The sequence below is a fragment of the Dermacentor albipictus genome, chromosome 3 (genome assembly GCF_038994185.2).
Source record: "Dermacentor albipictus isolate Rhodes 1998 colony chromosome 3, USDA_Dalb.pri_finalv2, whole genome shotgun sequence".
Taxonomy (NCBI): domain Eukaryota; kingdom Metazoa; phylum Arthropoda; class Arachnida; order Ixodida; family Ixodidae; genus Dermacentor; species Dermacentor albipictus.
In genome coordinates, this window is record NC_091823.1 from 17547182 (window position 1) to 17559314 (window position 12133).

At 47.5% G+C, this 12133-nt stretch overlaps 2 protein-coding genes across 3 annotated transcripts in view; one reads left to right on the top strand and one right to left on the bottom strand.

The window, feature by feature from the left end:
• Positions 1 to 12133, bottom strand: part of LOC135896944 (putative fatty acyl-CoA reductase CG5065) — a 101618-nt gene that overhangs the window by 61456 nt on the left and 28029 nt on the right. The window lies entirely within an intron of this gene.
• LOC135896947 (U-limacoditoxin(8)-Dv66-like) overlaps positions 9266 to 12133 on the top strand; it is a 61058-nt gene continuing 58190 nt past the window's right edge. Inside the window, exon 1 of the mRNA XM_070535165.1 lies at positions 9266 to 9496. Within this exon, the coding sequence (XP_070391266.1) occupies positions 9360 to 9496 (137 nt within the window). The 5' untranslated portion in view covers positions 9266 to 9359. The remainder of the gene's footprint in view (positions 9497 to 12133) is intronic.

Below are 12133 nucleotides of genomic sequence, written 5' to 3' on the forward strand. Positions count from 1 at the left end.
CAGCTACTCAAAATTAACCAGGAGTACTCCGCAACGGCGTCTTCCGTAGCTAGTGTGTTGTTCCGGAAAAGTTAAACCCCACCAAGCCTATCATTTTTTATCTCCTAGCATTTTTACCCATTTTGTGTTTCCGAGTTCGCGCCGAATGTAAGCTCATCCGACTTGAGAATAGCTGCAGCGTGAGTGATCCGTACAAATTCGCCCTCTGTATATAGCGGCACCTGTGGAAGGCTTGCACGCGACGTCCCGAAAGGTACACTTGTTCCAAAGCCTTTCGCAGTGCCGCTGGGTATGACCTAGGCATAAGCGGACCCAATTAGGACCAGCTTTCCGCCGTAGTCTTTCAACAAGGAAGCCGCGACTATGCGAGCAGTCTGGATCCAACAGGCACTGCAAGAACGAACATTCGTCGTCTTTGGAACCCGCATCGTCAGACGCTACGGTGAGTGAATCCGGCCGCCGACCACAGTGGCAGTTAGACATTCGCTGCTAACTGCAAAGCTGCTAGGCTCAAAGGGAGCTCACCACGTAGTGAGGTTGGGATGTCGGCGCGTTAAAGAAAGCAGCCAAACGAGCAGCAACGCAAGGTCTCGCAACGCCGAGCAAAACAGCAGCAACATCGACGACATCCGCGACAGCCTCGAAGCAGTGCGGGAGGCCTGAGAAACAGTGTGCCAATGACACGGGCAAGGTTTCCGACGCGGCGGCACCTGAGATGGGCGATAAGATGAGAACGCCGCGGTTAATAATAACGTGCGAGGAGGTGTGCACCCCTCAAGAAAACTGGTTATGGCGGGTACTTTGAAAAACTTATCGAGAATCTGCGTCCCTGGAACGCAGCGCGATACGGCGCCCTTGCAGTATCGCAAGGCGATTCTTGCTTCCGTGAGAGGGAAATGTTCATCGGAAACAAATCCTCGCGCTGCATGCAGTGGCGATCGAAAGGTCATCCGCCCGCCAGATCTGGGACGGGGCCGTCGTGCATGCGATGTGGACGATTGGCGGCTGTACATTTGGCAGTGCGTCAATGAAAATTTACCAGGGCATTGGCTCTTGAACAACCACAGTCACATCTAAAGCACCGCCTTCCCTCCTCCTTCAACTCCCCCTTCGCTCTCTAGAACTCAAAAAGAAGACGGTGAGTTACGCACCAGATTGAGCGTCATCGCGAACTAGGTGAATATGGGCAGTGCTGATTGGAATCGCATCATAGGCTACCAAGCACACATAGTGAAAGAAAGAGTCGGGTCGGGTCTGGCTGAGTTGTCTAAAATTGGAGCCGCATCTCTCTCGTTTTCCTTCGTTTAATTCGTTTTCACTTTAATATTGTTACGTTAATAAATATTATGTTATGGCATTTGTGTCTGATGATAATATCCGCAAGGAGTTAGTGAGGTATATCTACATGGTCGGTCCTCGTATAAGTGTGGACCTATAATAAACGGCTGTGTAAACCGGAAAGTGAAGCAACAACTGATATTTGCCAAGGCTGCGGAAACCACTAAGGCAATGTTTAAACATAAATTACCTCCAGGAGGCCGTGTACCATATGACTGCCCAAATCGAGACGCCTATGCTGTTATGAAATTCTTCTGAAGAGTTCAAAGTTCGAATCTATCAGCGGCAGTCGCATTACCATGGTAGTTAGATGCAAGCGCGTTAATATGATGATTATGATGATACAACCACGCGCATTAAAGAAGCGACGTTGGGAAAACTAATTTGAAACCCTACACTCCGGCGGCATCTTTCATGGCCCAAATGTCGCATACAGCGCAAGAACACATATCAGGCTGCTGTTGATACATGTGTTATGAACTAAAGCAGCACACAGCATCAAAAAAAAAAAAATTATTCCAAGAACGACGTGGCGTTAGGCATGTTGGGGATTACCAGAAATGAACATGTTATTCCCACAACAAAGCACTTCGTTGTTGTCCTTGTTCATTTCTGTAGTGTCTCTTCTGCGTACATGTTCAATTCTGTATGCCACGGAACGCCAACAAACATAGCGAGGTTCTTTTGAGGAGGAATTCTAGACATTAAACATTAGGCTGTTGTTATTTAGCGCCTTCATCAAGGACATTCATGCGCTATGCTAACTGCAAGGTTCATTGAAACTGCAGTCGCCTTGAACTAGTTCCGACAGCAGATGGCGGAGGAGCCGGTTGGAGCACCGTCGTTTTCTGGAAAACAAATCATACTTGGCACCAGGGCAGCATTGCTGCTGTTGCTGCTGCTCTTGAACGTTTCCAAACACGTCGTGCTCTTCTTCGCTCGCCTCACATTGGAGGAGGCGGCTCGGCAAGGATAACCACAACACACAAGTTCAGGTGCTCGAGAATTCGAAGAGATATAGAGCGAATGGACACTGCGAAAGCAGCAATCGCTGATGTCGTCAAAAGTAGAGGGCCTCTTAACACCCATGTTTCCCATCACGCACGTTGCAGCGCGTCGTAACCGAGCAATGACACAGATGCATCAGGGCACGCGCAAGTTCCTCATTAGGTTCTGTTTACGCGAACGCGTACACCCCGCCGCCGTCGCTCTATGGCTACGGCCGCAAAACCGTTGGCGACGCAATGGGTGGTGTCCAAACTGCTGCAAGCTGGTCTTGACACTTGCCATGTAGTGCAAGCCAACGTAGTTACAGAAAACAACTGCTGTCGGAGCTTTTGAGAGCCACTGCGTGGCATGCACGGTTGTGACCAATCAGTCTGCCTTTAGAGCGCTTTCCCCACACTAAGGAAAAACAGCGCGGCTGCTAACTACACTGTAAAATAATTTACACCCTTTCTTGTGAAAAATGCCGCAAATCTGTGTATAACTCACTCTTACGCCTTCTTGGGAGTAAGGAAGTGAGTTATAAACAGATTTATACTTTCTTCTTTTCATGTTTAGGCGGGTAAATTATTTTACAGTTCACGAGAGGTAGAATTATAGAGAAAGTAATGTACCCACGTTACTAACGTCATAATGTGCACTGTAGGTTTTTTCCTGTTACTACTCTTCCTTTAACAGCTCTAATCATTTGTTTGGAGAACGCCCTGCTCCGGCAAACTGCGCGCTCATTGTTCTGTCCGATAGTCCTGTTGTTGAGCTGCCTTTTTGCAAGACGCCGCGCTTTGCTAGTCATCGTTTGGAATGCGCTACTGTTTTGCTGTTTTAAGCAGTGGTTGTCGTATGAACTCTGATGCCCCTCCTGCAAGGGCCCACACTTCAAGACTGCCCCCCGCCCCCTTACTTTTACAATTGCTCTATTGCAAAAATAAACATTATAAAGAAACCTGCTTCCATAATACTGTTCTATCGAAAGACAATTTGAATTCTATAGTGTGCATGGTTTCAATAGCTGTTATTTCTTTCTTTCTTTCTTTCTTTCTTTCTTTCTTTCTTTCTTTCTTTCTTTCTTTCTTTCTTTCTTTCTTTCTTTCTTTCTTTCTTTCTTTCTTTCTTTCTCTCTTTCTTTCTTTCTTTCTTTCTTTCTTTCCTTCTTTCTTTCTTTCTTTCTTTCTTTCTTTATTGTTTGCTTCACGGATTCTCTCCGTGTAGGGGGCATAGGTAAAGGCTAAATGCCTGAGAGAGCCTCTGCGCCCCTACAGTTGTAGTCAGTTGCCGTCCAGCGAAAAACTAAATAAGCCTAAATAGGCACTCGTCTGGTTTTGTTGCCTGCCCCGCGTCGCCATGCCCCTACGTTTAAACAATAGTGCAGCAGGACATGAATGGATAGAACACGGGCGAGAGCACATTGAAAGGTGCAATGGCTGAAAGCGAAAATGTGAGGAAAGGCACGGGATAGTTGTGTAGGGCCTTCCTATAGTTATCAAAGAGTTTGAAAAAGTTCTCCCCTGGGGACAGGAAAAATGCTCGTGCGCCTTGAGCCGCTACTACAGCCATGGCCGCTTGATGACGTTTCCATCAGGCTGTCATGCTACACTAAGAGACTGTCGACAGCCCATGCATGTTTTGTAGCAGTTGGCACGGGGCGCTATTCTGAACATTGTCAAATTTGCCACCTCTTCAGCTCTGATCAGCCCGCATGGCTGCTACGGGCTCTCTGATTGGCTCCAGACGCCAACATGGCAGAATTTGACAATGCTCAGACTGATAGCATCTGCGGGTGACTCTTATCATCTCTTTACCGACGCGCAACGGGTCAGTCTTTATGGATGGTGTCCAGTCAGTGCGCAGAAAGCATCTCTTATACAGGAGATGTTGGATTGCTTTTGTACCCAGCACCATTGTAATGATGGAGGAGAACGAAACATTCAGCCAGGTAGGAACTGCCGCTCCCAGGAGAGTGCTTCCGACGTAGTTAAAAAATTCGGTTTTCATTGTAACATGCGATTTAAGTAGTACCGGAGAAAAAAAAAAAGGAATGAAAGAAGAAAAAGAGAGAAATAACGAAAGAGGTAAGGAAATAAATAAAAAAGAATGAGAAAAAGTACTGCTGAATGAGACAGCGAAGCGAGAATAATCTAAGGATATCTACGCGGGGCGGGCTTCAGTCGGGATTTTGTCAACGGATGAAGTGTATTACTAATTAACGGAAAATTAACGGAAACACACGACCACGGATGGAGCATAAGACCATTGCTGGAAATATAGAAGCACATTGATGTGCCCATAATTTAAAACGGGCTACCATTACGACGTTTAGACGGTCTTGTTCGACAGCAAAGCGGGGAGGCAACACGAAAGCATAAACAAAAGCGTTGTGGTAATACCGGACTGCAGATTCAAGGTTACAGGAGGTGCCCAAAGGCAGTTAAAGTCAAACAGCATCTAAGAAAGTAGCGCACGTAGGTATAAGAAAAGTAATCATGTCAAAACGTCAATTCTCAAGCCTAAATTTATCTTTGCTCTGCTTTTATTCCCATACTCACGACATCTGCTTCCTTATTTCCACAATGTTTCGTTGTTAGGTTAAATGTAAGCTATACATACGCGTGTACATTTAACTTAGAATATGCAAATGAATAAGCACCGACGGAGTTTGTGTTAATTAACGCTGAATGTCGATTCGTAAGTGTAAATGAAGAACTATCGACGTGCGTCAGCACAATTTAGGTGTCTGGATGTTTCATCGAACGGACAATTAAAATTTCACGTAATTATCACCTTCTCAACCTGGACACGGCATGTATAGTAAATGCGAGAGATTTCCATCAACAGTTCAGTATACGGTACAACGCAAAGGAATAGAGATGTTTTCGGTTCTTGGCTACGAGACCAAAAAAAAAAAAAAAACCGAAGTCGATCGTGGAAGGAGCGCAGCGTTTGGCGAGCTCGGGCGCGCACGCACCTTGGTGCGTTTCATAATCGACGCCAGGAGCGTTTGGAGTGGTGCCCTGGCTGCGAGCGGCGAGATAAGGGCAGTGAGATCGCGCTCAGATAGACTGTTTATCTAATTCTCTGGAAGCAAATGAAGGGGGTCCATTTTTTGCTCAAGGGTGGTTCTGTCAGCACAGGTCTACACGCACAACAGCCGAAGTGGTTGGCCTTGCTGCCTGTGTTTAGATCTTCGGCTGATTGACTGGACGACTGTGGCTTAGATCACTGTTTCATCGGTTCTTTCCTTCCGTCTCTCGGGTTACCTAACGTCCCAAGTACACCGCATACAGATTCTCGATGCATAAAGTTAGTCTTTTTTTCTGTGTATTCTCTTCGCACTCGATTCGAAACGCTCAGTGATAGTGTGCTTTGCACTTCTTTAGCCTTTACTTTCGAGTGAACCAGATAGTCAAGCGAGTTCTGAGGAAACCTGCAAGTTGGAGGTGTGTTCATGCACGAAAGGAAACGTTCGGACCCTGTTCGCAGCATTCTGCTGTAACGAGGCCGGTGGAAGCATTTCTTTTTTTTTCGCAAATCCACCTCAACCTTGGTGTTTTTCATGGAACTCGTTTGTTTATCACAGATCTGGCTTTAGACGATTCGAGCTGACGGCCTTCGTGTTGTCGACTGCTAAACTCTTGGTTAGCTCAGTTAATTGGCCGTGTGGCTGCACAGCATCTAGACGTTGGAGCGCGCAAACGTTGCTTCTCCATTATTGCATATGCTTTGTATGTTTTCTTTACCCGTCTGCGTTGGTTGATGCGGTCGGGCGTGAAATAAAATCTCACTTATCAGGCAGTCTGCCATGGAGTACCACCTTCGCACTGTTTATAATTTCCTTAGACGTGTTTCCGCACCAACTAGTCAACTTCAAATCACCTTCAAAAGAAAGTTTGCACGCACGCTTTAAGCAGTGACGCCACGCGCAATGACCAAGAGCCAAAACATCTTATTGAACTAAATGAGGAGGACGCGGCCGACACTTAGCACGATCAACTTTTTACTCAAGTATTGTTTTCAACTAGATATTTACTTTCACGTGAAAGATCACAGATCAAAGCGCATTGCCAGGGGTATTGTAATGCAAGGTGGTAAGCCCGCGTTGCATTTCCGGAAGAGATCAAATTTTGGCACCATTTCGTTTAAAACGGTTGATTACCTGGTTAGTTTTCAAGGATTCATTGTGCAGTGTGTGATGGAAGCACTATACATAACGAAACTAGACGCAGCATGGAGGAACCCGCTGACCGTCAGCTATATACGGGCTTTTCTAATGTGTCACACAACCGCAGCGGCTCAGTAGATAGGTGCTATTTCGCTGGGAAGGAGGTCAAGGGTTCGTTGCCTGGCCGACGGTGGCCGCATTCTGACGGGGGCCGAATACGGAAACGTTTGTATATCGAGCATTGCATGTACGTGAAATATCCCTAAGCGGTTCAAATTCATCCGGCTACCTCCACTATGCAGCTAATTTCGAAGGTTGTGCGGTATGGGGGCAAAAGAATCAATCAATCAATCAATCAATCAACCAATCAATCAATCAATCAATCAATCAATTAATCAATCAATCCGTTGTAATCAGTCAATCAATCAATCAATACGTTGTAATCAGTCAATCCATTCATGAGTAACTTTTTTTCGAGTACAGCGCCTTTATTTATTCGAACTCTTGCCCATATGAGTTCATAACCACTATTCACATTGTAGTTCCACAACAAGTTGAAGTCCTTTCGTAACACTCCATTGCAATCAAGTCCCTCGAGAAAGCATACATTCGGGAAATATAGGTCCGATGGCATTGATGAACAACGTTTGCTATACGGCATTCGTGTATTCATACCAGAGCGTTATAACCGAATACATGGGCTGCAGCAGTTTCTCAAGCATGCACGCATTTCTGATAGTGGCAGAGCACGTGAATGTGAATGTGGTGAGAAATTCTGATAAGTATTGTGTGACTTACTGGATGCGTTCGCGACCAAAGGCGGCGGCCTTTGGTTACCCCCTAAATATCGCGGTGGCCTACTTATGCTATCTTCGGCTGGTCGCTTCCATCCCCCGAAGCAGAGTCGGGCAGATCCGGCGTTGCCCGAGCTCAGAGGTAGAAGACGAGCGCGCAAGCCAAACGTGCGACTCACTCTCGGAGGAGGCAATGGCAGATGCTAAACCACGTGACTACTACCAACGTCCGATGTTTCGCTTATCGAAAGCTCCCGGCGCTGCCGGGAAAACCGGCGGACGCGCCGGCGGGACGAGCGTTCGTCGCAGTGGCCTAGGTTGCCTAGGTTACGGTGGGCCGTCGCCAACAGCAGCGACGCGGCTCTGCGATGACGTTTCAATTTCGACGACTGCTCCGACGACAGGGCTCGGAGCGCCTCAGAGCGCTCGAAAGTGGAGGAGAGCAATCGAGAAGAACCAGCCGAACGCAGGGCGGGCACCCTCTTTCAACCAACCGAAGACAACGCCGCTCGCGAGAGCGCTCCAGAGCGCTCAGAAACGCCCAGTCGAAGATGGCATTAGTAGCCAAGAATTTCAAGACGAGAAACGTTGGAGAAGAAGTGAATTTTGCGCATGCGTTATTTTTCCGTGGACGCAAAAAAAAAAACACATCTCGATTCGTTCGTGGCGCGCGAGTTCATGATGTGCGGTGACACCGGATACGTTGTAGTCATATGTTTTATCAGGAATTGCAAAATAAATATTTCATGAATCACAACAGTTGCAGGAAGTTACAATTCATGCTCATCAGACATACCAGTATGTTACGCATATTTTCACATTCATTTTTTATCGTAGGCTATCAGAGGCTGCCATTCGCTTACTGAGAATATTGGTACAGCTATACACACTCCGCAATTTTGCTACAACGCGCCAACATTTCAATCTACTTCGCTAGCCGTCGGCCCTCGCATAAAAGTTGTATATATGGCCTTTTGTCTTGTACATAAATGAATGTTGAGTGTCAGGTAAATTAATTTCTTCTCTTTATTCTCGTTAAATATGTCTTAGTTTTTTTTTCCTTTCATGCCTTTTATTTCACACTCTGCTTCCCCATGACACATATAATATACTCCAATGCGATGTGCTTCATTGAGCGAATGCGGGCTTGCGAGAGTAATCAGTTAATAAGAAAACGCTGGCCCAGATTCGGCGATTCATGCTCGATATGCTCTCAATATTGTTACGCGCTAGAGGCAAATAGAATGACAAGAGACGGCACAAAAAGGAAAGAGGACGAAATGACACCGAGAACCGTGGCTGGGACTCGAAGGATAAGCGAGGAATATAGTATTTTCTTCAAGCGAATGGCTTGCTTTAAAATCAAATTATGTGACATATATAGGACGCAAGTAAATGTATTTTTGTTTCTTTTTACATAACGACGGGAATTATTTTCCCAAGAAACGCTGTAGTTATACCGAGGTCCTACAGACTCCCGGGACTGTATCAGTACTTCACATGCGCAAATTCCCAAGAAAGAGGATGGTATAATGGCCGCCGTGTTAGCTTAATTGGTAAAGCACCGCACGCGTATAATGCGGAGGATGCGGGTTCGACTCCAACCGGCGGCAAAAGGTATTTTCGTCCATGTTCGCGTCCGTTCTTCTCATTGGTTCTACATTACAAATGAACATAACAACAAAAGTTACCCTATGCTTTGTCTGACGTCACTGTCTGTTTTCTTCGTATGGCTGCAACTAACAAACCCTTCAGTATTTCACAAGACGCTTTTGTGGAGAAGGCAGAGTTTTGTAGTCTTGAATTATTGTCGCTGACGTCATCTTTTCGACCCGACGCGTTCGAGTCCTGTCAGCAGAAGAAGTCGGGGAATGTAATCCCTGGTCGTGTCGGCTTCGAGTGATGCTGGAAAATATAGCGATCACAGAGCGCGCCGCGCTGAGGACGACAGCCGCGCACAACGCAGCAACGACGCAGAACGAGGCAGCGTCCCACCGGCAGCGGAGGCGACCGCTCGATCTCTTATCACTCGATCTATCGTGCGGCCATCTCAACGGCGAGCGCCAATGCGTTACCTTGGTTCTGCGGCAGACTGCCCAGACAGCGGGCGGTTCACTGCCAAGTATTCAAGGTGTGCACGCGATGACCGAGAAACGAAGGCCCGCATCGACACGCGCGAGCCAAGCGTGCAGAACATAAATCGGTACGTATACAAGTGTGGCCAGTAGCAAAGGCTAATAGAAGCGGCTATAAGCTAATACTGGCTTGTATTTCACTTCGTGGTTATGCTTTGTTCGCGCGGTAAACTATGAGACATGTATAGTGTGACTCCGTTGGCTACCTGATGTATACGATATAACCAGCTTCTGCAATCACCTGGCTAAGCATTATGCGTCGGCAGTGAAAATGGGCCGGCTGTCCCGGGAAATTCCAGGCCTAGGATAATTGAAAAGTGATCGGAGCGGTTAAATTTGATGTATTAATTGCGTTTTGCTCACGCTTCGGGGTTTGCTTTCTCCCGTCAAAACATTTTATAGGAGCCTCTCTTGCTTGAAGCTATTGATCAGCCTAATAAATGAATGTATGAGTAATGTAAAATATGACTTAATTAATTACAGACCAAACGAAGAAAGTAAAACGTCGATTTAGTAAAACCCCTGGGCGCCGGCACTAAATCCCTAAACTGAGAGTTTCATTTTAATCGAGTACGCTACAACACTATCATGAAACAGGAAACGATGAATTTTGAAGTGAAGCTTTCTTTGCCGCCTCCAGAATGGGAGGCAAAGAAAGATTCGCCTTCACAATCCTACACAATGCACAAGAGATATACAGTCGTTAAATGAATTAAGACATGACATTGTGTCGTGCTTATGCGTTTATTCGTGCACATACCTATCGCCACCCCTTCGACAAGCATAACACGTCACCTTCATAGTCGAGACATACTTTCGTACATGTATCGCAGTGTTCATTCGCTTGATTTGGTGTTTGCATCCACAAATACAAGTATTGCATGAGATTGCCAATTGCATAGGATGAAAATAAAGACAATCCTAGGCATCGCATTTAACTGCATAGCATTTACACGTTTCACTGAAGCTTCGCTTCAAATGCGAAAGTAGATTCTAACACGTGCGTTGGATGTGCATAGATTTCTCACTGCTTTCGCACTGGCTTTGCATGCACGAGCGTATTTAACCGGTCTTCAGTTACCTATAAGGACTAGAAAACCGGCACATGGGAGCCGATAGAATTCAGCACCTAGCTTGCAATGATGTTCTTACGCGCGGTTAGGCAATGTATCTATCGTCAACGTGCTACGATTACTCATCGGTCATTGGCAAAGGTTATTCACTCCATCTGTGAAAACATCCGCAGTGTGCACGTAATCGTCGGCGACTGCGAAATCACCGAATCGCTCAAGCCTGGCAGCGTTTCTCTCCACGTGTTGTTGACGTCCCCAGCAGCTGGGTTCGCTTTTCTCTTGCTTGTATAGTATGGACAACCACACGCAGCCTTTGGCGTTTTCATCGTTCAACCCTCCTCACCTGCCTCGTGTAGTTCCCGAAAACGTAAACATCTGATGGCTCAAAGTGTGCACTGGCCTAGTGGTCGGTGACCCATTTACATTACCTAAGAACTCCCGTGAACAGGGTGCGAAGCTCTGGATTTATTTCGTTATCTTAATGTGATTGCTTTTAAATCACACTCAACGCATCTTGCTGCAAACTCAATTAAGATGATGATGATGACAAAATGTATTTATTAAGGGATGGCGCGAAGGCCTATAATGGGGAATAGGAAGGGGAGGGGGGAGGCGTACTCAGAGCCGTCCTAGAAGCTGCGCGTCCTTGGCGAAAGCCAAGAGTGAGTCCAGAATGGCCCTGTCGGAATCCATCGAGCCAGTTGCCGGCCTAATCCACTCCTCGTAGGACGACACTCGCTCCGCCCTCAGGTGGTGGTCCCGCTGTTGAGCGTGTCGCTGGCACTCCCAAAACAGATGGGCTGCGGATGGCCGTGTAGCCATGTCGCAGTCAGGGCACCTATGTGGCGTCTGGAGCGCTTCTTGGTCCGCGGAGGCTGTGGGATGGCCGGGTTCCTGCGATGGAAGGGAGTTGGCAGATGGAGGGCGTCTTTCCCGGCGTGGCCGGTACTGTCGCCACCGCTGCAGCACATCCGGTGTGAGGACGAAGCCGGAACGGAGCCTATGCAGCAGCACCTGCCCCGACCTGGGAAGACCCGCTGGAAGTGGGTCTGGGTCTGAGGGCACACTCGCACGGAGTTCCCTCTTGCGTCGGTTGGCTGCCGCTCTCAGAGCTCTGTCTGGGTCATACGGGGCTCCATTTGTCGTGTTGCTTGTGCTGGTTGTGAGGGCTTCTGAAGGATCCCGGGAGACGACGCGGTTGGAAAGAAGGGCGCGCGCCGCCTCGTGGGCTCTCTCATTTCCCTCGATGCCCTGGTGACCAGGGATCCAATGAAGTGTTGCAGTGACCCCGTGGGCCTCCGCGCGCCTGATGGCCTGCTTGACGAGGAGTACTTCCGATGATGATGTGTGGCGCGACTTGCAGGCATGCAGCGCATACTGAGAGTCGGTGTATATATCGATGTGTTTTGCTTGCGTGGTGCTTGAAACTCTATCTAATGCCCAGACTATTGCGCGGAGTTCAAGTTCCGTTGGGTCGTCAGCATCAGCAGTTGTAAAGGTAGAATGTGTCTCACAAGAACCCACTACGTGGTAGGCGACTGCTCCCTCGCTGGTGCGTGGGTCGAAAGCTGCGTCAGTGTACACTTGTTCATGGCTTGGCGGTGCGTCTGCCAATGTCTGCACATGACGCGC